The sequence below is a fragment of the Cyclopterus lumpus genome, chromosome 13, assembly GCF_009769545.1.
Source record: "Cyclopterus lumpus isolate fCycLum1 chromosome 13, fCycLum1.pri, whole genome shotgun sequence".
NCBI lineage: Eukaryota > Metazoa > Chordata > Actinopteri > Perciformes > Cyclopteridae > Cyclopterus > Cyclopterus lumpus.
In genome coordinates, this window is record NC_046978.1 from 21,779,029 (window position 1) to 21,803,004 (window position 23,976).

Below are 23,976 nucleotides of genomic sequence, written 5' to 3' on the forward strand. Positions count from 1 at the left end.
CAATACATATTATTTGTGCAGAAACGAGGTTGAGTTGTGTTTAAATGAATTATCTTTAAGTTATTGTTCATCTAAAGTGCATCAGAGTTTTTTGTTGTCCTGTTTAACAGCTTGGACTGAAAATAATAAGAGGGTCCCGCCAAAATAAAAGTTTTTATAACTTTACATTATGAAGAGTTTCTTAGCCGGTTTCCTTTTTCAAGATCCAGGACTGACCTGTAAAAAACCCACAGACACACACACACACACACACACACACACACACACACACACACACACACACACACACACACACACACACACACACACACACACACACAGAGTATAAGACTCTGTAAGACCTTATAAGACATTATAAGACACAAGACATAAGACCACATAATACAACATTAGACTGCATAAGACATTATAAGAGAGTATTACACCATATAAGATTGTATAAGATAGTATTAGACCCTATATGACAGTATATGACCGTATAAGACTGTATTAGACAGTATTAGACGTATAAGATAATATCAGATCGTATAAGACCGCATAAGGGAGTTTTTCATGATCCGATGTGAGGTCAAAGGTCAGGGATGTCGTATGTGTACAGATTGTAAAGCCCTCTGAGGCAAATTTGTAATTTTGTGATAATGGGCTATACAAAATAAACTGCAAACCGAGTCGAGACGAACACAGCTCCTACTGCAGGCATACAGAGACCGGATGGCCCGTGCCAACGGGTCCGGCACCCCATACTCCCGCAGCACCCCCCACAAAAACCCCCGAGGGACCCGGTCGAAAGCCTTCTCCAGGTCTACAAAGCACATGTAAACTGGTTGGGCAAACTCCCAGGACCCCTCCAGTAATCTTGCGAGGGTAAAGAGCTGGTCCACTGTTCCACGACCGGGACGGAATCCGCACTGTTCGTCCTGAATCTGAGGTTCGACAAGCGGTCGGAGCCTCCTCTCCAGCACCCTGGCATAAGCTTTTCCCGGGAGGCTGAGCAGTGTGATACCACGATAGTTCGAGCACACTCTCCGGTCCCCCTTCTTGAAGATGGGAACCACCACCCCGGTCTGCCAGTCCATGGGCACTGTTCCCGACCCCCATGCGACACTGAAAAGGCGTGTCAACCAAGACAGCCCAACAATGTCCAGCGCTTTCAGCATCTCAGGGCGGATCTCATCCACCCCTGGCGCCTTGCCACCAAGGAGCTTTTTGACTACCTTAGCGACCTCTGCCAGGGATATGGGTGAACTCCTCCCATGCCCGAGTTTTAGCCTCCGCGACCATCGTCGCTGCAGCCCTTTTGGCCCGCCGGTACCCGTCAGCTGCTTCAGGAGACCCCTGGGCCAGCCAGGCCCGAAAGGCCTCCTTCTTCAGTTTGACGGCTACCCTCACCCCCGGTGTCCACCACCGGGTTCTAGGGTTGCCGCCACGACAGGCACCGATGACCTTCCGGCCACAGCCCCGAGCAGCCGCGTCCACAATAGAGGCTTTGAACAAGGTCCACTCGGATTCCATGTCCCCAGCCTCCCTCAGGATTTGTCAGAAGTTCTTCCGGAGGTGGGAGTTGAAGACCTCCCGGACAGGATCCTCTGCCAGACGTTCCCAGTTCACCCTCACTACACGTTTGGGCTTGCCAGGTCTCTCTAGCCGAGTCCCCCGCCATCTGATCCAACTCACCACCAGGTGGTGATCAGTTGACAGCTCTGCTCCTCTCTTCACCCGAGTGTCCAAGACATACGGCCGCAGATCAGATGATACGATTACAAAGTCGATCATTGATCTCCGGCCTAAGGTGTTCTGGTACCAGGTACACTTATGAGCCACCTTATGTTCGAACATGGTGTTCGTTATGGACAAACTGTGGCTAGCACAGAAGTCCAACAACAAAACACCATTCGGGTTCAGAGCGGGCAAGCCGTTCCTCCCAATCACGCCCCGCCAGGTTTCTCTGTCATTGCCCACGTGAGCGTTGAAGTCTCCCAGGAGAGCTATGGAGTCGGCAGGCGGCGCCCTTTCCAGGACCCCTCCCACCGACTCCAAGAAGGCCGGATACTCCGAAATGCTGTTCGGTGCATAAGCACAAACAACAGTCAGAGCCTTACTCCCCGCAACCCGTAGGCGCAGGGAGGTGACCCTCTCGTTCCCCGGGGAAAACTCCAACACAGCGGCGCTCAGCCGGGGGCTCGTGAGTATCCCCACTCCCGCCCGGCGCCTCTCACCCTGGGCAACTCCAGAAAAGGACAAAGTCCAACCCTTCTCCAGGAGCTTGGTTCCAGAGCCCATGCTGTGCGTGGAGGTGAGCCCAACTATATCTAGCTGGTACCGCTCCACCTCCTGCACCAGCTCCGGCTCTTTCCCCGCTAGTGAGGTGACGTTCCACGTCCCTAGAGCTAGTCTATGCTGCCGGCGATCGGCCCGCCCAGGTCTCCTGCCTGGCCCGCCGCCCGGTCTACATAGCACCCGACCCCGATAATTCTCCGACTGCTCCATGTTGTTCTTTCGGGCTGAGCCCGACCGGGCCCCATGGGCGAAAGCCCGGCCACCAGACGGTGCCAGACCCGACGAGCTCCCCTCCTGGGTCTGGCTCCGGGAGGGTGCCCCGGTTTCCCTTGTCCGGGCAAGGTGGCTACAATCCGTGGGCTGCTTATCATCAGGGTTTGTTGAACCGCTCTTAGTCTGGGCTCTCCCCCGAGACCTGTTTGCCTTGGGAGACCCTACCAGGGGCTGACGCCCCGGACAACATAGCTCCCAGGATCACTGAGCCACTCAAACTCCTCCACCACGTTAAGGTGGCGATTCATAGGAGGAGTTTGCAGCCGAGTGCGAAGCGGCAGGGATGAGAGTTAGCACCTCCAAATCTGAGGCCATGGTGCTCTGCCGGAAACCGGCGGATTGCTCCCTCCAGGTGGGGGCAAACTGCCTACCCCAAGCGAAGGAGTTCAAGTATCTCGGGGTCTTGTTCACGAGTGAGGGTAAGGTGGAGCGGGAGATCGATAGGCGGATCGGTGCGGCTGCAGCAGTAAAACAGGCGCTGTACCGGTCCGTCTTAGTGAAGAGGGAGCTGAGCCGGAAGGCAAAGCTCTCCATTTACTGGTCGGTCTACGTTCCAACCCTCACCTATGGTCACGAACTCTGGGTCGTGACCGAAAGAACGAGATCTCGGATACAAGCGGCCGAAATGAGCTTCCTCCGTAGGGTGGCCGGGCTCAGCTTTAGAGATAGGGTAAGGAGCTCGGACATCAGGGGGGAGCTTGGAGTCGAGTCGCTGCTCCTTCGTGTCGAAAGGAGTCAGCTGAGGTGGTTCGGGCATCTAGTCAGGATGCCTCCTGGACGCCTCTCATTAGAGGTTTTCCGGGCACGTCCAACTGGTAGGAGGCCCCGGGGAAGACCGAGGACACGCTGGAGGGATTATATCTCCCGGCTGGCCTTGGAATGCCTCGGGATCCCCCAGAATGAGCTGGAAAGTGCTGCGGGTGAGAGGGAAGCCTGGGTCGGCCTGCTGAACCTGCTGCCACCGCGACCCGACCCCGGATAAGATAATGGATGGATGGATGGACAAAATAAACTGAATTGAATTGAATTGAATAAGACAGTATAAGACGGTATTAGACAGTATTAGACCGTATTAGACCATATAAGACAGTATTAGACCGTAAAATATAATATCAGATCGTATAAGACCGTATAAGACAGTATAAGGCCGTATTAGACTGTATTGGACCGTATTAGACGTATAAGATAATAACAGACCATATAAGACCGCATAAGACAATATTAGACCGCAGAAGACATTATAAGATCGTATTAGACCATATAAGATCGTATAAGACAGTATTAGACCGTATATGACAGTATATGACAGTATACGACCGTATTAGAAAGTATTATACCGTATAAGACAGTATTAGACGTATAAGAGAATATCAGATCGTATAAGACCGCATAAGACAGTATAAGACCGTATTAGACCATATAAGACAGTATTAGACAGTATTAGACCGTAAAAAACAGTATGAGACCAAACACAGACCTTGTTGTTGCAGAGACCCTTTCCCAGGATCAGTCCCAGCAGTGAGTTGAGGATGTTGGCTCCACAGAAGACCATTTGCAGCCCACTGGCGCCCCCCATCACACTAAACAGAACTACATTCCACTGAACCACTTCTCTGGGCTCCAGACAAACTCCAGACCACAAAGTCCTGTTGTACAGATAGCCTGCATGACTGGGACAGAGAGACGGGAGGGCTACAGTTAGGGTTAGAGTCAGAGTTACAGATTGAGTCAGAATTACAGTTAGAGACAGATCTACAGTTAGAGTCAGAGACAGAGTTACAGTTAGAGACAGAGACAGAGTAATAGAGACAGAGTTACAGTAAGAGACAGAGTAACAGTTAGAGTCAGAGACAGAGTTACAGTAAGAGACAGAATAACAGTTAGAGACACAGTTAAAGTTAGAGACAGTTACAGTTAGAGACAGATCTACAGTTAGAGTCAGAGACAGACTTACAGTTAGAGACAGATACAGAGTAATGGAGACAGAGTTACAGTAAGAGACAGAGTAACAGTTAGAGACAGAGTTACAGTAAGAGACAGTTACAGTTAGAGACAGATCTACAGTTAGAGTCAGAGACAGAGTTACAGTTAGAGACAGAGACAGAGTAATAGAGACAGAGTTACAGTAAGAGACAGAGTAACAGTTAGAGACACAGTTAAAGTTAGAGACAGTTACAGTTAGAGACAGATCTACAGTTAGAGTCAGAGACAGAGTTACAGTTAGAGACAGAGACAGAGTAATAGAGACAGAGTTACAGTAAGAGACAGAGTAACAGTTAGAGTCAGAGACAGAGTTACAGTAAGAGACAGAATAACAGTTAGAGACACAGTTAAAGTTAGAGACAGTTACAGTTAGAGACAGATCTACAGTTAGAGTCAGAGACAGACTTACAGTTAGAGACAGATACAGAGTAATGGAGACAGAGTTACAGTAAGAGACAGAGTAACAGTTAGAGACAGAGTTACAGTAAGAGACAGTTACAGTTAGAGACAGATCTACAGTTAGAGTCAGAGACAGAGTTACAGTTAGAGACAGAGACAGAGTGTGGTGGAGGGGCGTGGTTAGGCTCAGCTGCAGAGGGGAATTGGGGGAGTGCGCTCAGGGAACGGTACCAGGTGGAGGCCTAATTGGCCTCAGTTGGGTCTAATGATGATTTGCTCTCTATTAAATGGCAGTAGGACGGAAGGAGACGGGTGGTGGACGTTGCCGTGACTGGAGCAGGAAAAAAAAAAATCCTAACCAGTTCGAGTCTCCAGTGTCTCTGTGCAAGGGGGGGGGGGGGGGGGGGGGGGGGTAACACAGACCCGTTACACAGAGTAACAGAGTTACAGTTAGAGTCAGAGTAACAGAGACAGAGTTACAGTTAGAGTCAGAGTTATTTAAATATCCATGTTGACAATCCTGTCAGTTTACGGCAGATTTCCTGAGTATGCTTGAGTGTCTTGGGCTGTAGCAGCATGTTGAGGTTCCTACTCACACCAAGGGGCACACTCTGGATCTGATTATCACTGACTCTGCTTCTATCAGTAACCTACAGGTTTATGATCTCGGTGTGTCCGACCACAAGGTGGTCTCAATGGCCTTGACTTTTATGCTGCCTACTATTAGACCTAAGCGTCAAATGCCTTTCTGGAACTGGAAAAAAACCACTGAAATATGTCTAAGAACCCAACACTACCTCACTACACTTATCATGTGCAATATGTGACATATTATTACTTAAAACTATATAATTTAAAACTGTCTAATTTAAAACTGTATCCCAAACTGTACATATTAGCACCTCTCTTGTCCTTGTACATAGTACCACCCTTCTGTATAGTGTTTTCTTTTATATTTTGTATTTTTCATTTTCTTTCTTATTGCAGTGTTATTTCTGAACTGTTGGACCACATTCCCACTGCTCTGCTCAAGTCACATATCCCCACTCTCAGTCCTCTCATCACCAAAGTTGATAACCTTTCCCTTCAGTGTGGCTGTGTCCCTCCTACTCTCAAGGTTGCTGTCATCTGTCCCCTTCTCAAAAAGCCCACCATGGACCCGGAGGCTCTAGACGATTACAGGCCTATCTCCAACCTTGCCTTCCTGTCCAAGGTGTTAGAGAAAGTAGTTGGTTCTCAACTTCAGGGCCACCTATAACACAACAACTTGTTTGAAAAATTTCAGTCAGGATTTCGTTCAGCCCACAGCACTGAAACAGCTTTACTCAGGGTGCCGAATGACCTGCTAATGACAGCCAATGCAGGATCACCCTCACTCCTCATCCTCCTGGACCTGACTGCTGCATTTGACACAGTGGATCACACACTCCTCCTAGAGCGCCTCCACACCACCATTTGAATCTCAGACTCTGCACTCAAGTGGTTTCAGTCCTACATTTCTGGCAGAACTGAATATGTCTCACTGGAAAGATGTAAGTCCAGGTTGTGTCATCAGCAAGCATGGGATGTCCTTCCACTGTTATACTGACGACACACAGCTTTACATCAAAACTGCCGCTAACCTCACTGCAGCCATGTCATGTCTCACCGCCTGTCTTGGGAAGATAAAGATCACTGCCAACTATTTTCTTTTCTATTATATATATATTTTTTTGTTACTATCTACTGGCTCTGTAGATTCTTTTTGAATGAAAAGTGCTTTACAAATAAAATGCATTATTATTATTATTATTTATTAGTAAGAGACAGAGCTACAGTTAGAGACAGTGTTACAGTCAGTCAACGTTACAGTTAGTCAGCATTACAGTTACAGAGTCAGAGAGTCCTCAGAACCAGAGGTAAAACCCTCATTGTCTGAACAGGGAACCTGTTGGGTATTCCCAGTAGGCATCTCAGTCCTGAAATGCTGGTCTGGGTGCTGTCGATGAAACCTAGCAATGAGTCGGGGGTCGCAGAGGTTATGAGCCGGAACCCATTGCCTCTTCTTTGGACAGTATCCTTCCCAGTTGACCAGGTACTGAAGACCTTGCACCCAGCGGAGGGAGCGAAGCAGGCGATGAACCCGAATAGAAAAGACCTCCTTTGATGAGGCGAGGGGGTGGAGGAGGAGGAGCAGCCGGCACCTAGGGACTCTACAGGACAGGTTTGACCTTTGATACGTGGAACATGGATCTGGGGAGCTTCAGCCCTACTGTCGTATCTTCCTACGTGCTTCTCTTCCTACGTGCTGACGTACTATGGTAAGCGTATTGCCTTGCGGTTGCCAGCATGTCTGCTATCTGATAGCGTATTTTCTCAGCTCCAGCTAGACCAAGCTAACTGTGATATTCTTTAGTATACATGGATGATTACCTGCTGTACATCTTTAACATTGAAACACTCGGCTCTCTCCTTCTTTTAGCAAATTATCGCTTAAATCCATAAATTTTCACATTGCTAGTTCTGCTAACGTAAGCTACCGTACTTTAGCTTAGCAGCTAGCGATGGCTTCCTGCTCTCCCTCTCCTTCTCTCTCTTGCTCAGTGTGTTACATATATAGCTATTCCTCTGCCTCCCTTAATGATAATGGTAAATGTAATAAGTGTAGTTCATTTGCTAGGTTGGACGAGGTCTCAGTGGGTTAGATGCATGGCTCTGCACCATCGAAGCTCAGACGTTAGCTACATTAGTTAGCCTGCCATCCCCCATAGTCGGTGCGGACCAATCAGACGTAGCTTCTGTTAGCAGGGAGGCTGGGAAACTGACCGAAGGAATAAGAAGTCTTACCAGAAGCCCATGGTGCACCACCAATCTCTTCACGTTTCTAACCGGTTTTCCCCACTCAACGACACACCCACTGAGAAACCAACTCTGGTTATCGGCATCTCCATAGTCATATACGTGGAGATAAGATATGCTGCTATAAGCCTATGCTGCTGGGGGACATCTTAGGATACACTGAGCTCCTCTCTCCTCTTTTCTCTGTCCTTCTGGAGAAATTCATGTCTCTTCATTGCACCTCACTAATTCTAATTCTTCCCAGGAGTCTGTGCCTTCTTGCCTCTCAGGTTTCCATGAATCGTGGCTGTGTCTGGAACCGGTCCTGCCTCCTGGACCCTGCCTCCTGCCTTCTGCCCCTTGGTCATGCCCTGGGCCCAGCCCCCTGGCCTCCTTGGAACTGCCTCCTACCTCATGGCCCGGCCTTATGCCTCCTTGGCTAGGCCTCTTGTCATGGCCCTTCTGATGCCCCTCCTCCCTATGTCCTTCTGTTTACAGGGATGGTGGTTATCTGGATCGTGTTCCATGCCTACTACTCATTATTAATAATTGCTGTCATATTCATTGAATGTGTTGTAACTCTGTAAACGTTGTTCATTCTGTATACATATATTGCTTCTGTCTACCCGGGGAGAGGGATCCTCCTCTGTTGCTCTCCTGGAGGTTTCTTCCTTTTTTTCCCCCTTGCAAATTTGTAATTTGTGATTCTGGGTTATACAAAATAAACTGAATTGAATTAAATAGAGGCACCCTTTCGGTGGGAACGTACCCGGATGGAGGTCGATGGCACAATCTTAAGGTCAGTGGGGAGGCAGAGATATGGCCTGGGACTTGTTGAATTCCTCCTTGAAGTCCAAGTATTCCACGGGAACCCCCATAAATTCAGGCGTGGAGTTGGTGAGAGAGGAAACTTGTGGTGCGGCGGCTTGTTTCAGGCAGACTAGGTGGCAGGAGGGGCTCCAACCCCCGAAAGAGCCCCCGTAGTCCAGTCGATGTGGGGGTTGTGTCGACGCAGACTGAGGGAAATATGAGGAGTTTGCAGATTATGGAAGCTGATGGTCTCGTGGTGGTTGCAGAACAGGAGCATGTGGACTGGGACAGTTTGACAGTTTCACCGTCCCAGAAGATGACCATCAAGGGCTGTGGTCGGAATGGTCTGGGGGCCCCTGGATAGAAGTAGCTTGACATAGAATAGGGGACGTTGGCAGAAGGTTCACTGGCGTATAATCAGAGGCTGTTGGACGAGTGAGGCGAGAAGGTGGGCATCGTCTTTGCTAGGCCGAGAAAATATGTGTCACACTGGGCGTCCGTGTTCCATGTGCCTTGGTTCGGAAATCAATAGCATAGCCCGTGACGGGTTGCTGGCCCTGCTAAAGCCTCATCAGCCTGAAGGCGGCGTCCAGTCCCATAGTCACCACCCCAAAGACCTTGTGCAGATCGTCGGAAAAGGACCGGAATGAAGCACAGGCAGGAGTATGGCGATCCTATTCCGTCGTTCCCCAAAGGAGAACTCTCCCCGTCAGGTGGTTGATGGTTGAAAGCTTTATTCCAGGCAAAAATCACAACAGGCTAACAGTCTCGGATCTGCTCACGTGAAGAAATCCACTCGGTGGAACCGCAAGCTGTCAGGGGAGAAGGCAGACAGAAACCAGAGGAAGCAGAGGCTATTCTTGTGGTCGAGGACAGAAGGCTATGGCGGTTTATCGAGGCAGAGGCAGAGGCAAGGCAAAGGTGGACTGAATGGCAGGAGCGGCAGGAGAGAAGGGAAGTTGGACTGGGACATAGAGTCAGAGTTAGAGTTAGTCAGAGTTACAGTTAGAGTCAGAGTTACAGAGTCAGAGTGTTCGGGTAACAACATGACGTCCACTTTGTTATTGTGGTTGTGTTTGCATATCATTACCAGTCTGGGTGGGGTTGTAGCGGGACCCCCCAGGTCGGAGTGGAGGTTGTGTTATACAGACAGAGGGGACCCTGAGAGAGACCAGTGGCACTGACCAGACAGCAAAACCCAGCAGCCAGCAGACACACACATGAGTACATCACCTGACACAACATCTGGACACAGAGAAAAACATAAATCCATTCTCACTTTTAATAAAGCAACTCTCTTGTTACCGTGGTGATGTTTTCCTCATTACTTGTCTTCTCAGGCATTACTTGTTATAATCATCAGTACATTATTTAAACAATCATCTTTTTTTTCATATACAGCTTTTACAACTTCAATTAATTCCGATCGTCATTATCAGAAAACATCCATCAGCTCACCTGACGTCTGAAAGCACAGCAGCCTCTGGTTTTGCTGCTCTGCACAAACGCTCGAGCTCCGAGCAGAACCTGAAATCAGAGGAAACACCAATGTAATGTTACATGAATTTTCATATTAATAAATCATTATATTTTGTAGGGTGGTTAGTTTCCTTTCAAGTTTCTTTCATAATCATCATCTTTATATTTGAAAAGATTTCTTTGCTAACATCCGAATGACAAAAAGACGAAAGAACACTTCTTCTAGTATATGTCATTGGGGATATGAGTGCAGATATCTCAGACAACTGCTCAGTATTTGCCAATCACATGGCTCAGTTCTGTAAAGAAAATCATTTTATATTGTTGATTGTAGCAAAGTGCTTTTGCCTACAATTGAATTCAAATGAATTCAATTCAGCTTATTTTGTATAGCCCGATATCACAAATTACGAATTTGCCTCTTTACAATTTGTACACATACGACATCCCTGACCTTTGACCTCACATCAGATCAGGAAAAACCCACCAAGAAATAGAAAAAAAACCTTTCACAAGGAAAAAAGGAAGAATGCTGCAGCTCGTGTACTCACACAAACTAAGAAAAGAGATCACATGACTCCTGTATTAGCTGCTCTGCACTGGCTCCCTGTAAAATCAAGAATCACATTTAAAATTCTTCTCCTCACCTACAAAGCCTTGATTGGTGATGCACCATCATATCTTAAGGAGCTTGTAGTACCATATTGCCCCACTAGAGAGCTGCGCTCACTAAATGTGGGGCTACTTGTGGTTCCTAGAGTCCTAAAAAGTAGGATGGGAGCCAGAGCCTTCAGTTATCAAGCTCCTCTTTTATGGAACCAGCTTCCACTTTCAGTCCTGGAGGCAGACACAGTCACCTCATTTAAGAATAGACTTAAGACTTTCCTCTTTAATAGTGCTTATAGTTAGGGCTGAATCAGGTTTGCCCTGGTCCAGCCCCTTGATATGCTGCTATAGGCTTATAGGCTGCTGGGGGATGTTTTAGGATACACTGAGGATACGCCTCATGAGGTTCATTGGTCCTGGCTCCTGGGTCCTGATTCCTTGCCCCTTCTTCCTGCATCCAGCCCCTGGCATGGACCTGGACTCCTTCCCAATGGCCCTGCCTCCTTCTTTGTGCCTCCTGCCTCAAGGGCCTGGCCTCATTGGTCCGGCCTCTTTCGCGATGCCTCGTGCGTCCGTGGCCCTGCACCCTGCCATGGCCCTGCTGATGCCCCCCTTCCTCTCTTCCTCCTTCTGTTTCATGGATTGTGGAGATCTGGATCGTGGTCCAAGCCTACTACTAATTATTCATAAATGTGTGTCATGTTCATTGACTGTGTTGTAACTCTGTAACGCTGTTCATTCTGTACACATGACATCTAGTGCTTCTGTCCATCCAGGGAGAGGGATCCTCCTCTGTTGCGGGTTTTTTTCAGTTTTTCCTGATCCGATGTGTGGTCCTGGGACAGTGATGTGGTATATGTACATATTGTAAAGCAAATCACAAATGTGTAATTTGTGATTTGTGAAAATAAACTGAATTGAATTTGCCCAAATACATTGTGAGAATTCTGGCTTACTGGTAAGCCCACCAAACTATGCAAGTAAAGTGGGGCTAATGGATACAACTTAACATTTAGACAACTTCTATACCAACGTTTATACAAATTCTACAGTTTCAACAGTAACATTTATACAACTTTGACAGTAACGCCTAAACAACTTCTACAGTAACGTTTAAACAACTTTTACAATTTCTACAATGACGTTGATACAACTTCTATAACTACAACTTCTACAGAAACAGACAACTTTTACATCAATGCTAATAAAACTTCTACAGTTTCTACAATGGCGTTGATACAAATTCTACAACTCCAACTTCTCCAGTACCATTTAGATAACTTCTAAAGTAACGTTCATAAAACTTCTACAGTAATGTTTATACAACTTCTACAACTTCTAAAGTAACATTTATACAGTTTCTACTGTCACGTTCATACAACTTCTACAATAATATTTATAAAACTTCTACAGTTTCTACAACGACGTTGATACAACTTCTACAACTAAAACTTCTAAAGTAACGTTCATAAAACTTCTACAGTAATATTTATAGAACTTCTACAATTTCTACACAAACGTTTATATAACTTCTACAGTAACAACTTCTCCAGTACCATTTAGACAACTTCTAAAGTAACGTTCATAAAACTTCTACAATGACGTTGAACCCTAACCCGTTCTACTGTCACGTTCATACAACTTCTTTGGTTTCGACAGTAACGTTTATACAACTTCTACAGGGTTAATTTTAAATGGCGAAAATAAACACAATGAGACAGATTGAAGCTGAGAGAAGAACATGTGACGATACACCAGAATAACCAGCACAATGCACACATCACATTACACAGAACTCTGCTGCATGAGTCAAACACACATCGCAGGGTTTTTCATTACCACATGTATCACACAGCACATGACACTTTACACACATTGCATATCGCACGCATGCGCGGACACATACACACACACACACACATACCAGGAAGCCGGACCCCCACAGGCCCGTGGCCCAGGTGGCCTCTCTGGTCACATGACCCTCCAACAGGAAGTGGAACTTCAGTTCAGGAAGCAAGAGCAGGATGTTGGACAACATGCAGACGATTGCCAAGGCAACCAGAGAGACGGCGACACACCTCAGACAGCTGGACACACACATCTGTCAGAGGACAAAGGTCAGTGTTCTCATTCTCATGAGGTCACAGGTCAGAGTCAATGCTTAACCTCTTTAGATTAGATTAGATTAGATTTTACTTTATTCATCCCCAGGGGGAAATATCTGAGGTCAGAGCTTAGAGTCAATGCTGATCCTCTTCTCCTGAAGTCAGAGGTCATGGTTTATGCTGATCCTCTTCTCCTGAAGTCAGAGGTCATGGTTTATGCTGATCCTCTTCTCCTGAGGTAAATGGAGCTTAACCGGTAGTTCAGGAAGGAAGACTCTCTTCACAGGATGGGTCAGTCATAAGTGTCTCAGTGTATTACTTCCAGTGATTACGCTATCAGCAGATCTGGGGGGCGTCCACTTTTAAGAGACCAATTAGATGCGGCACTGTGTCTCTAAGCCAATCAGATTGTTTAAAGTCACTCCTTTAAAGTCAAACTTTAAAGGAGTTCTCTGCTCGGCTGTCAGTTGCCATTTCAGCTCGAACCTTGAATGCGACCCTCCTTCACACAAGCTACCTCCAGGCAGCATGCAGTCCTACTCCTCATTCAACAGCAGGGGGCAGCAACTCCCTTCTTCACCGGGACTCCAGGGAGTGTTCTGTCGGATCAGAACTCTGTGTCACTGCCCCATGTTTATCCTGGTTCATGATAGAGTCTGATCGCCAAAGACTATGCACAATTCCATTTGTTATACCTACGTAATAAAGTTATTGTTGAATTCGAAACAAGTCTCTCCTGATTGAAATATAAACATGTTGTATGTAACAGGTGAGCTGTGTCTTCACACAATGAATATAAACATGTTGTATGTAACAGGTGAGCTGTGTCTTCACACAATGAATATAAACATGTTGTATGTAACAGGTGAGCTGTGTCTTCACACAATGAATATAAACATGTTGTATTTGCAGCCAGCTGCTCCTCAGATAATTAAACATCAGAGTAAATTTACAAATAGATGTTATTTGGATAAACTGATAATATATTGAAAATCTAAATGGTTACTTTCTCATTAATACAAATTATTGGGTCTTCTTGTAACAGGTACATCTTAAACTTAAACTAAAACAGAAGTAAGATCAGGGTTGCAAAATTCCGTGAATATTCAAAGTTGGAAACTTTCCACGGGAATTAACGGGAATAAACGGGAACAAACGGGAACAAACGGGAATATACAGGAATTAATGGGAATTAACAGGAATAAACTGGAAATGTTGGGGTAATTTAACTATATGTACCTTGTCATAAGCAGACATGCATGCAAACATTTATAATACAACTTTTAAAAATTACATTTTTGACATTTTGTGAGTAGAACTTTATTCTTTCATCGAACAACCAAAACATGAACGTTGAATAAAAAAGGTGTATTCCCTATGATCACCACCCCCACCCCCACCCCAGTGTTTTCCCTGAATCCTTTCAGGTCTAAATGCTTTCTTCCTGGACCTCACCAACGTCCTCCTCACTGCTGTAACAAGTTAGTCTACTGTATACAAATAAACTTGGTATTAAAATGAACATGGCTTCAGTTCACCAAGTAATCAATATGCTAATGACAAACAGTCTTGGGAAAGTTCACTTTCTACATGAACTAGTTCAGTTCATAGTTCATAATTCAACATTTTGAACTAAGTTCACAGCTCCAAAAAATGAACTAGTTCAGTTATTTTTTTCAATATAATTGAAATCTCTATCTGTCTGCAATACCGCTCTTGGCCTCTACGCCACTCGGCGCTCTCACACTTGCCAGACAAAGGGCTGAAACGTTCAGACAACACTGATGACAAAGACGTTCAAAAACAACACAACGTTTTATGTTTATGTTTCTGTCAGACAATGTTCCCAACCAGCTGCATTCAGGGTCAAGCTGAGCTCGGCGTGCATAGTCTTGTTCTCAACTGCACTTAAGTTCCCTGTTATATGCTTTTGCAAAAAAACGTAGGCACATTTTTTCTCTTCAAAATTCCCGTGGAAACTTTCCGGAAACTTTCCGCCCCTTTGCAACCCTAAGTAAGATTAATAAATAATGCAATGCTGAAGCTAGTTCAGAATATGGCGTCCCTCAGAGTTCTGTTGTTGGTCCTTTACATTTTAATTTAATATGTTAGTGTTTAACTCTGTTAACCCTTTATCGTGTTAATCGTTCTAATAATACAACATAAACTCACTCACAGATCTTCAGACCAAAACATCAAACAAGTTTATCAACCCGCCATTGCTGTGCTGTTGCGACATTTTATGTCGCAACAGCACAGCAACGTTCGTAGTTTGCCAACTGGTTTAACAGATTATTGTAAGTATTATGCTAACCGCTATTTACATGATCTGCTTTTGTCTTCATGATTGTTTGTTCTCGTGAACGGCCGAATGGTGCGTCACTTTAAATGGCGTCACTTAATATGTTGCCACCGCAAAGGAATTATCTCCTTTCCTTTCGAAAAGGAAGGTCCAGTGTTTCCTCTGCTAAAGGAGCTATGTAAGGAAGCATTGAAGCTCCTTTCCTTTGCATTTAAAGAATTCGACCAGCTCTTATCATGCCGGCCACTTAGATACTTAATTCCACGCCACATGGAAATGCACGTTAATCGCATCCATACGCGTCTGTGCATTGACTTTGCAGTGACTGTGGGTCAGTGGTTAGCATGCCCGTCTTTCAATCAGGGGGTTTGCGGTTCAATCCCCACCCTAGTCGATGTGTCGTTAAGCAAGACACTTAACCCTGCATTGTGTCTACAGTGTATGAATGTAACATGATTGTAAGTCGCTTTGGATAAAAGCGTCAGCTAAATGTCATGAAATGAAAAAAATGAAATGTAAAAAACATCCCCAATTGTGAACTCCTCCAGACTCAGCTCTGTGTCAGTGGTACACTAAGGTTGAAGTGAGTGCTGCTTAATGTTTTTCAGTATTTACCTACTAATAAGGTAATCAGAAGAAAAATTAATGTTGTATACTTGAATCTTTTTTAATTGCACTTGTTGTTTAATTTATTTAGAGTTGGTGGATAAAAGCTGCTCCTCAAGACACTGACATGTAGTGCAGTGTTGGTTGTCATATATTCAGTGAGTGAGTATTCTCAGCTAAAGTTACATAATTTCACTTCTCAGTAGTTGGACTTTTTTATTTCATGTTTTTGCATGAAAGTACAAAAGTATTTTTTTAAAGCTGAAGTTCAGGGGAGATGGTGGGTCCCACAGCCAGACAAGTTGAGAACCACTGCCCCAGACCAGTGGAGAACCACTGCCCCAGACCAGTGGAGAACCACTGCCCCAGACAAGTTGAGAACCACTGCCCCAGACCAGTGGAGAACCACTGCCCCAGACCAGTGGAGAACCACTGCCCCAGACCAGTGGAGAACCACTGCCCCAGACCAGTGGAGAACCACTGCCACAGACCAGTGGAGAACCACTGCCCCAGACCAGTGGAGAACCACTGCCCCAGACCAGTGGAGAACCACTGCCCCAGACAAGTTGAGAACCACTGCCCCAGACCAGTGGAGAACCACTGCCACAGACCAGTGGAGAACCACTGCCCCAGACCAGTGGAGAACCACTGCCCCAGACAAGTTGAGAACCACTGCCCCAGACCAGTGGAGAACCACTGCCACAGACCAGTGGAGAACCACTGCCCCAGACCAGTGGAGAACCACTGCCCCAGACAAGTGGAGAACCACTGCCCCAGACCAGTGGAGAACCACTGCCCCAGACCAGTGGAGAACCACTGCCCCAGACAAGTGGAGAACCACTGCCCCAGACCAGTGGAGAACCACTGCCCCAGACAAGCTGAGAACCACTGCCCCAGACCAGTGGAGAACCACTGCCCCAGACCAGTGGAGAACCACTGCCCCAGACCACATCTGTCACACATGTTCTAAGCAGCTCACAAGTATTTGTTGGACCAGAGTTTTGTTCTTCTCAACTGTGACAAAAAAGCTTTGAACAAAGTTAATGTAATAACGTGTGTTTCTTCTTTAAGTAATGTGGGTTTCTTAACCCTAAATTATATGGATTTATGTTATAATAACAGAGAAATATTCTTACATACAAATGCAAAGACAGCCATTTAACAATATGTTCAGGAGTAGTTACAATTATACATATCCAAATATATACATATATATTTATACAGTGTTACAGTTATAGCCTTTGAAGGCAATTATGATGTTGATGTGGCTTACGGTGAAAATGAGTTTGACAACTGTGATTTAAATCTATATAAATGTTAATAAATTAATGGATTGTAATTTATACCTTAAGGTCTTAAAGGTTCACTGTGGACTTCTAGACATTAAGTGGATTAGATATATTTGTATGAGTGTTGATTTATTCATACTATTGTTTTAAAATAAATAGATTTTCTGTTTCTGATCAACAAACCCAATAATTGACAAATCATTTCAGTTCTATTTTTTTTAATGAATGTGAATCGTACTGAGACTTCAACCTGGATATTATTCACCAATTTAAAGAGAAAACAGTAAAAGTCTTAAAGGAGACTCTGCTGATAATAATGTTTAAATGATTCATCTGATAATGTAATGTGATGATAAAACTCACCCTGATGATCTTCTGCTGGGAATAGACGATCCAGTTCAAAGTCTGAACATTTATTCCTGTACCGCTGACAGTTGCATGAGGACACGCCCGCTGCCATACGTTGAAACAGGAAGAATCCTGAGCGGGTTTGTTTAGGGCCATTTCTTGAATGAAGGCAACACATACATTAAACTTCTGCAGATGGCCAGATCCTCCACAAATTGAACAACATCAATACACCTTGCACTGCTTTCACTTTATATACACTTAAAATACACTTTACCCTTTGTTAAATGTAATATCTCCTGCCCTGCTATTTTATTGTATTGTATATATTGTAAACATGCTTGCTGCTGCTTCAAACAAAGTATCTATCTATCTATCTAAATAAGAATATGACCTGACAAAGGACAGAGAAATTAGAAGTTAGTACTTAATCTCAGGCATTGACTGTATTTCATAACATCTGCTCCTGTAAATAGACTTTGAATTATTTGACCTGTGCCCACTTGGGTCACAGAAGTTAAAGACATAATACTAGTCCCAGAAGTTAAAGACATAATACTAGTCCCAGAAGTTAAAGACAGAATACTAGTCCCAGAAGTTAAAGACATAATACTAGTCCCAGAAGTTAAAGACATAATACTAGTCCCAGAAGTTAAAGACATAATACTAGTCCCAGAAGTTAAAGAGAGAATACTAGTCCCAGAAGTTAAAGACATAATACTAGTCCAAGAAGTTAAAGACAGAATACTAGTTCCAGAAGTTAAAGACATAATACTAGTCCAAGAAGTTAAAGACATAATACTAGTCCCAGAAGTTAAAGACATAATACTAGTCCCAGAAGTTAAAGAGAGAATACTAGTCCCAGAAGTTAAAGACATAATACTAGTCCAAGAAGTTAAAGACATAATACTAGTCCCAGAAGTTAAAGACATAATACTAGTCCAAGAAGTTAAAGACATAATACTAGTCCCAGAAGTTAAAGAGAGAATACTAGTCCCAGAAGTTAAAGACATAATACTAGTCCCAGAAGTTAAAGAGAGAATACTAGTCCCAGAAGTTAAAGACATAATACTAGTCCCAGAAGTTAAAGACATAATACTAGTCCCAGAAGTTAAAGACATAATACTAGTTCCAGAAGTTAAAGACATAATACTAGTCCCAGAAGTTAAAGACATAATACTAGTCCCAGAAGTTAAAGACATAATACTAGTCCCAGAAGTTAAAGACAGAATACTAGTTCCAGAAGTTAAAGACATAATACTAGTCCAAGAAGTTAAAGACATAATACTAGTCCCAGAAGTTAAAGACAGAATACTAGTTCCAGAAGTTAAAGACATAATACTAGTCCCAGAAGTTAAAGACATAATACTAGTCCCAGAAGTTAAAGACAGAATACTAGTTCCAGAAGTTAAAGACATAATACTAGTCCAAGAAGTTAAAGACATAATACTTGTCCTAGAAGTTAAAGACATAATACTAGTTCCAGAAGTTAAAGACATAATACTAGTCCCAGAAGTTAAAGACATAATACTAGTCCCAGAAGTTAAAGACAGAATACTAGTTCCAGAAGTTAAAGACATAATACTAGTTCCAGAAGTTAAAGACATAATACTAGTTCCAGAAGTTAAAGAGAGAATACTAGTTCCAGAAGTTAAAGACATAATACTAGTTCCAGAAGTTAAAGACATAATACTAGTCCCAGAAGTTAAAGACATAATACTAGTTCCAGAAGTTAAAGACATAATACTAGTTCCAGAAGTTAAAGACATAATACTAGTTCCAGAAGTTAAAGAGAGAATACTAGTCCCAGAAGTTAAAGACATAATACTAGTTCCAGAAGTTAAAGAGAGAATACTAGTTCCAGAAGTTAAAGAGAGAATACTAGTCCCAGAAGTTAAAGACATAATACTAGTTCCAGAAGTTAAAGACATAATACTAGTCCCAGAAGTTAAAGACATAATATGTCCCAGAAGTTAAAGACATAATACTTGTCCCAGAAGTTAAAGAGAGAATACTAGTTCCAGAAGTTAAAGACATAATACTAGTTCCAGAAGTTAAAGAGAGAATACTAGTTCCAGAAGTTAAAGAGAGAATACTAGTTCCAGAAGTTAAAGACATAATACTTGTCCCAGAAGTTAAAGACATAATACTTGTCCCAGAAGTTAAAGACATAATACTAGTTCCAGAAGTTAAAGACATAATACTAGTTCCAGAAGTTAAAGAGAGAATACTAGTTCCAGAAGTTAAAGAGAGAATACTAGTTCCAGAAGTTAAAGACATAATACTAGTCCCAGAAGTTAAAGACATAATATGTCCCAGAAGTTAAAGACATAATACTTGTCCCAGAAGTTAAAGAGAGAATACTAGTTCCAGAAGTTAAAGACATAATACTAGTTCCAGAAGTTAAAGAGAGAATACTAGTCCCAGAAGTTAAAGACATAATACTTGTCCCAGAAGTTAAAGACATAATACTAGTTCCAGAAGTTAAAGAGAGAATACTAGTTCCAGAAGTTAAAGAGAGAATACTAGTTCCAGAAGTTAAAGACATAATACTTGTCCCAGAAGTTAAAGACATAATACTTGTCCCAGAAGTTAAAGAGAGGATACTAGTTCCAGAAGTTAAAGACATAATACTTGTCCCAGAAGTTAAAGAGATAATACTAGTCCCAGAAGTTAAAGACATAATACTAGTTCCAGAAGTTAAAGACATAATACTAGTCCCAGAAGTTAAAGACATAATACTAGTTCCAGAAGTTAAAGAGAGAATACTAGTCCCAGAAGTTAAAGACATAATACTAGTTCCAGAAGTTAAAGAGAGAATACTAGTTCCAGAAGTTAAAGAGAGAATACTAGTCCCAGAAGTTAAAGACATAATACTAGTTCCAGAAGTTAAAGACATAATACTAGTCCCAGAAGTTAAAGACATAATATGTCCCAGAAGTTAAAGACATAATACTTGTCCCAGAAGTTAAAGAGAGAATACTAGTTCCAGAAGTTAAAGACATAATACTAGTTCCAGAAGTTAAAGAGAGAATACTAGTTCCAGAAGTTAAAGAGAGAATACTAGTTCCAGAAGTTAAAGACATAATACTTGTCCCAGAAGTTAAAGACATAATACTTGTCCCAGAAGTTAAAGACATAATACTAGTTCCAGAAGTTAAAGACATAATACTAGTTCCAGAAGTTAAAGAGAGAATACTAGTTCCAGAAGTTAAAGAGAGAATACTAGTTCCAGAAGTTAAAGACATAATACTAGTCCCAGAAGTTAAAGACATAATATGTCCCAGAAGTTAAAGACATAATACTTGTCCCAGAAGTTAAAGAGAGAATACTAGTTCCAGAAGTTAAAGACATAATACTAGTTCCAGAAGTTAAAGAGAGAATACTAGTCCCAGAAGTTAAAGACATAATACTTGTCCCAGAAGTTAAAGACATAATACTAGTTCCAGAAGTTAAAGAGAGAATACTAGTTCCAGAAGTTAAAGAGAGAATACTAGTTCCAGAAGTTAAAGACATAATACTTGTCCCAGAAGTTAAAGACATAATACTTGTCCCAGAAGTTAAAGAGAGGATACTAGTTCCAGAAGTTAAAGACATAATACTTGTCCCAGAAGTTAAAGAGAGAATACTAGTTCCAGAAGTTAAAGACATAATACTTGTCCCAGAAGTTAAAGACATAATACTTGTCCCAGAAGTTAAAGACATAATACTAGTCCCAGAAGTTAAAGACATAATACTAGTCCCAGAAGTTAAAGAGAGAATACTAGTCCCAGAAGTTAAAGACATAATACTAGTTCCAGAAGTTAAAGAGAGAATACTAGTTCCAGAAGTTAAAGAGAGAATACTAGTTCCAGAAGTTAAAGAGAGAATACTAGTTCCAGAAGTTAAAGACATAATACTTGTCCCAGAAGTTAAAGACAGAATACTAGTCCCAGAAGTTAAAGACATAATACTTGTCCCAGAAGTTAAAGAGAGAATACTAGTCCCAGAAGTTAAAGACATAATACTAGTCCCAGAAGTTAAAGAGAGAATACTAGTCCCAGAAGTTAAAGACATAATACTAGTTCCAGAAGTTAAAGAGAGAATACTAGTCCCAGAAGTTAAAGAGATAATACTTGTCCCAGAAGTTAAAGAGAGAATACTAGTCCCAGAAGTTAAAGAGATAATACTTGTCCCAGAAGTTAAAGAGAGAATACTAGTCCCAGAAGTTAAAGAGATAATACTTGTCCCAGAAGTTAAAGAGAGAATACTAGTCCCAGAAGTTAAAGAGAGAATACTAGTCCCAGAAGTTAAAGAGAGAATACTAGTCCCAGAAGTTAAAGACATAATACTAGTCCCAGAAGTTAAAGACATAATACTAGTCCCAGAAGTTAAAGAGAGAATACTAGTCCCAGAAGTTAAAGACATAATACTAGTTCCAGAAGTTAAAGAGAGAATACTAGTCCCAGAAGTTAAAGACATAATACTAGTCCAAGAAGTTAAAGACATAATACTAGTTCCAGAAGTTAAAGAGAGAATACTAGTCCCAGAAGTTAAAGACATAATACTAGTTCCAGAAGTTAAAGACATAATACTAGTCCCAGAAGTTAAAGAGAGAATACTAGTCCCAGAAGTTAAAGAGAGAATACTAGTTCCAGAAGTTAAAGAGAGAATACTAGTCCCAGAAGTTAAAGAGAGAATACTAGTCACATAACTTAAACACAGAATACTATGACATTTGAGTTTTTTTCTCAGTCTTTTCTTAGTTCAGTCGTCTTATTTTAGCTCATCTGTGGAGCAGTGAGTCAGCCTGTTGGTATCAGGCCATAAAGTCTCACCCGGACCACGTTGGACCCGTCATCAATGAAACCTGTAACTGATCATGTTGGACTGGTCATCAATGAAACCTGTAACTGATCATGTTGGACCGGTCATCAATGAAACCTGTAACTGATCATGTTGGACTGGTCATCAATGAAACCTGTAACTGATCATGTTGGACCGGTCATCAATGAAACCTGTAACTGATCATGTTGGACTGGTCATCAATGAAACCTGTAACTGATCATGTTGGACCGGTCATCAATGAAACCTGTAACTGATCATGTTGGACCGGTCATCAATGAAACCTGTAACTGATCATGTTGGACCGGTCATCAATGAAACCTGTAACTGATCATGTTGGACTGGTCATCAATGAAACCTGTAACTGATCATGTTGGACCGGTCATCAATGAAACCTGTAACTGATCATGTTGGACCCGTCATCAATGAAACCTGTAACTGATCATGTTGGACTGGTCATCAATGAAACCTGTAACTGATCATGTTGGACCGGTCATCAATGAAACCTGTAACTGATCATGTTGGACCGGTCATCAATGAAACCTGTAACTGATCATGTTGGACTGGTCATCAATGAAACCTGTAACTGATCATGTTGGACCGGTCATCAATGAAACCTGTAACTGATCATGTTGGACTGGTCATCAATGAAACCTGTAACTGATCATGTTGGACCGGTCATCAATGAAACCTGTAACTGATCATGTTGGACTGGTCATCAATGAAACCTGTAACTGATCATGTTGGACTGGTCATCAATGAAACCTGTAACTGATCATGTTGGACCGGTCATCAATGAAACATCAATAACTCTTCAATGTGTCAGATACTTAAACATAAATTCATGTAAATATCAGATCCAACTTAAAATGACTCAAAACACTATAAAGTTCTTCCTGCCCTAAATCACAGAAAGAAACATTAAACTCGAAAAAGACTAAAAAGAATATCATGACTCAGCAGATTCAAACCCGACATGAGACATCTGGGAAGTTTAAACATTAATAAACCTCAACAGAGAATGATGATCCACAGGGTCACATGACCACAGGGTCACGTGACCCTGTGGTCATGTGACCACAGGAAGCCACAGTGGTGACTAAACTTCCTCAAAGTCGAGCCTCACTCAAACTGAAGAATGGCTTATGGTTTAATATTAAAATATATGGTCATGAGGATCACCTCATGAGGAAATATCAGATATGTGGATGAAAAACAACAGCAGCAGTAGCACTAATAATAACACCATTTAAACTAATAACAGCAGCAGTAGCACTAATAATAACACCATTTAAACTAATAACAGCAGCAGTAGCACTAATAATAAAACCATTTAAACTAATAACAGCAGCAGTAGCACTAATAATAACACCATTTAAACTAATAACAGCAGCAGTAGCACTAATAATAACACCATTTAAACTAATAACAGCAGCAGTAGCACTAATAATAAAACCATTTAAACTAATAACAGCAGCAGTAGCACTAATAATAACACCATTTAAACTAATAACAGCAGCAGTAGCACTAATAATAACACCATTTAAACTAATAACAGCAGCAGTAGCACTAATAATAAAACCATTTAAACTAATAACAGCAGCAGTAGCACTAATAATAAAACCATTTAAACTAATAACAGCAGCAGTAGCACTAATAATAAAACCATTTAAAGTAATAACAGCAGCAGTAGCACTAATAATAAAACCATTTAAACTAATAACAGCAGCAGTAGCACTAATAATAACACCATTTAAACTAATAACAGCAGCAGTAGCACTAATAATAAAACCATTTAAACTAATAACAGCAGCAGTAGCACTAATAATAAAACCATTTAAACTAATAACAGCAGCAG

At 42.5% G+C, this 23,976-nt stretch overlaps 1 protein-coding gene across 1 annotated transcript; it reads right to left on the minus strand.

The window, feature by feature from the left end:
- Positions 1-44: 44 nt before the first annotated feature.
- LOC117741457 (transmembrane 4 L6 family member 5) lies at positions 45-12,745 on the minus strand. Its single transcript, XM_034548520.1, has 5 exons — positions 12,569-12,745; positions 10,018-10,086; positions 9,650-9,804; positions 4,028-4,220; positions 45-216 (listed from the first exon to the last, which is right to left on the minus strand). Exons 1-5 carry the CDS (start codon positions 12,743-12,745, stop codon positions 199-201), a joined length of 612 nt encoding a protein of 203 aa, XP_034404411.1. The 3' UTR covers positions 45-198.
- Positions 12,746-23,976: the final 11,231 nt, after the last annotated feature.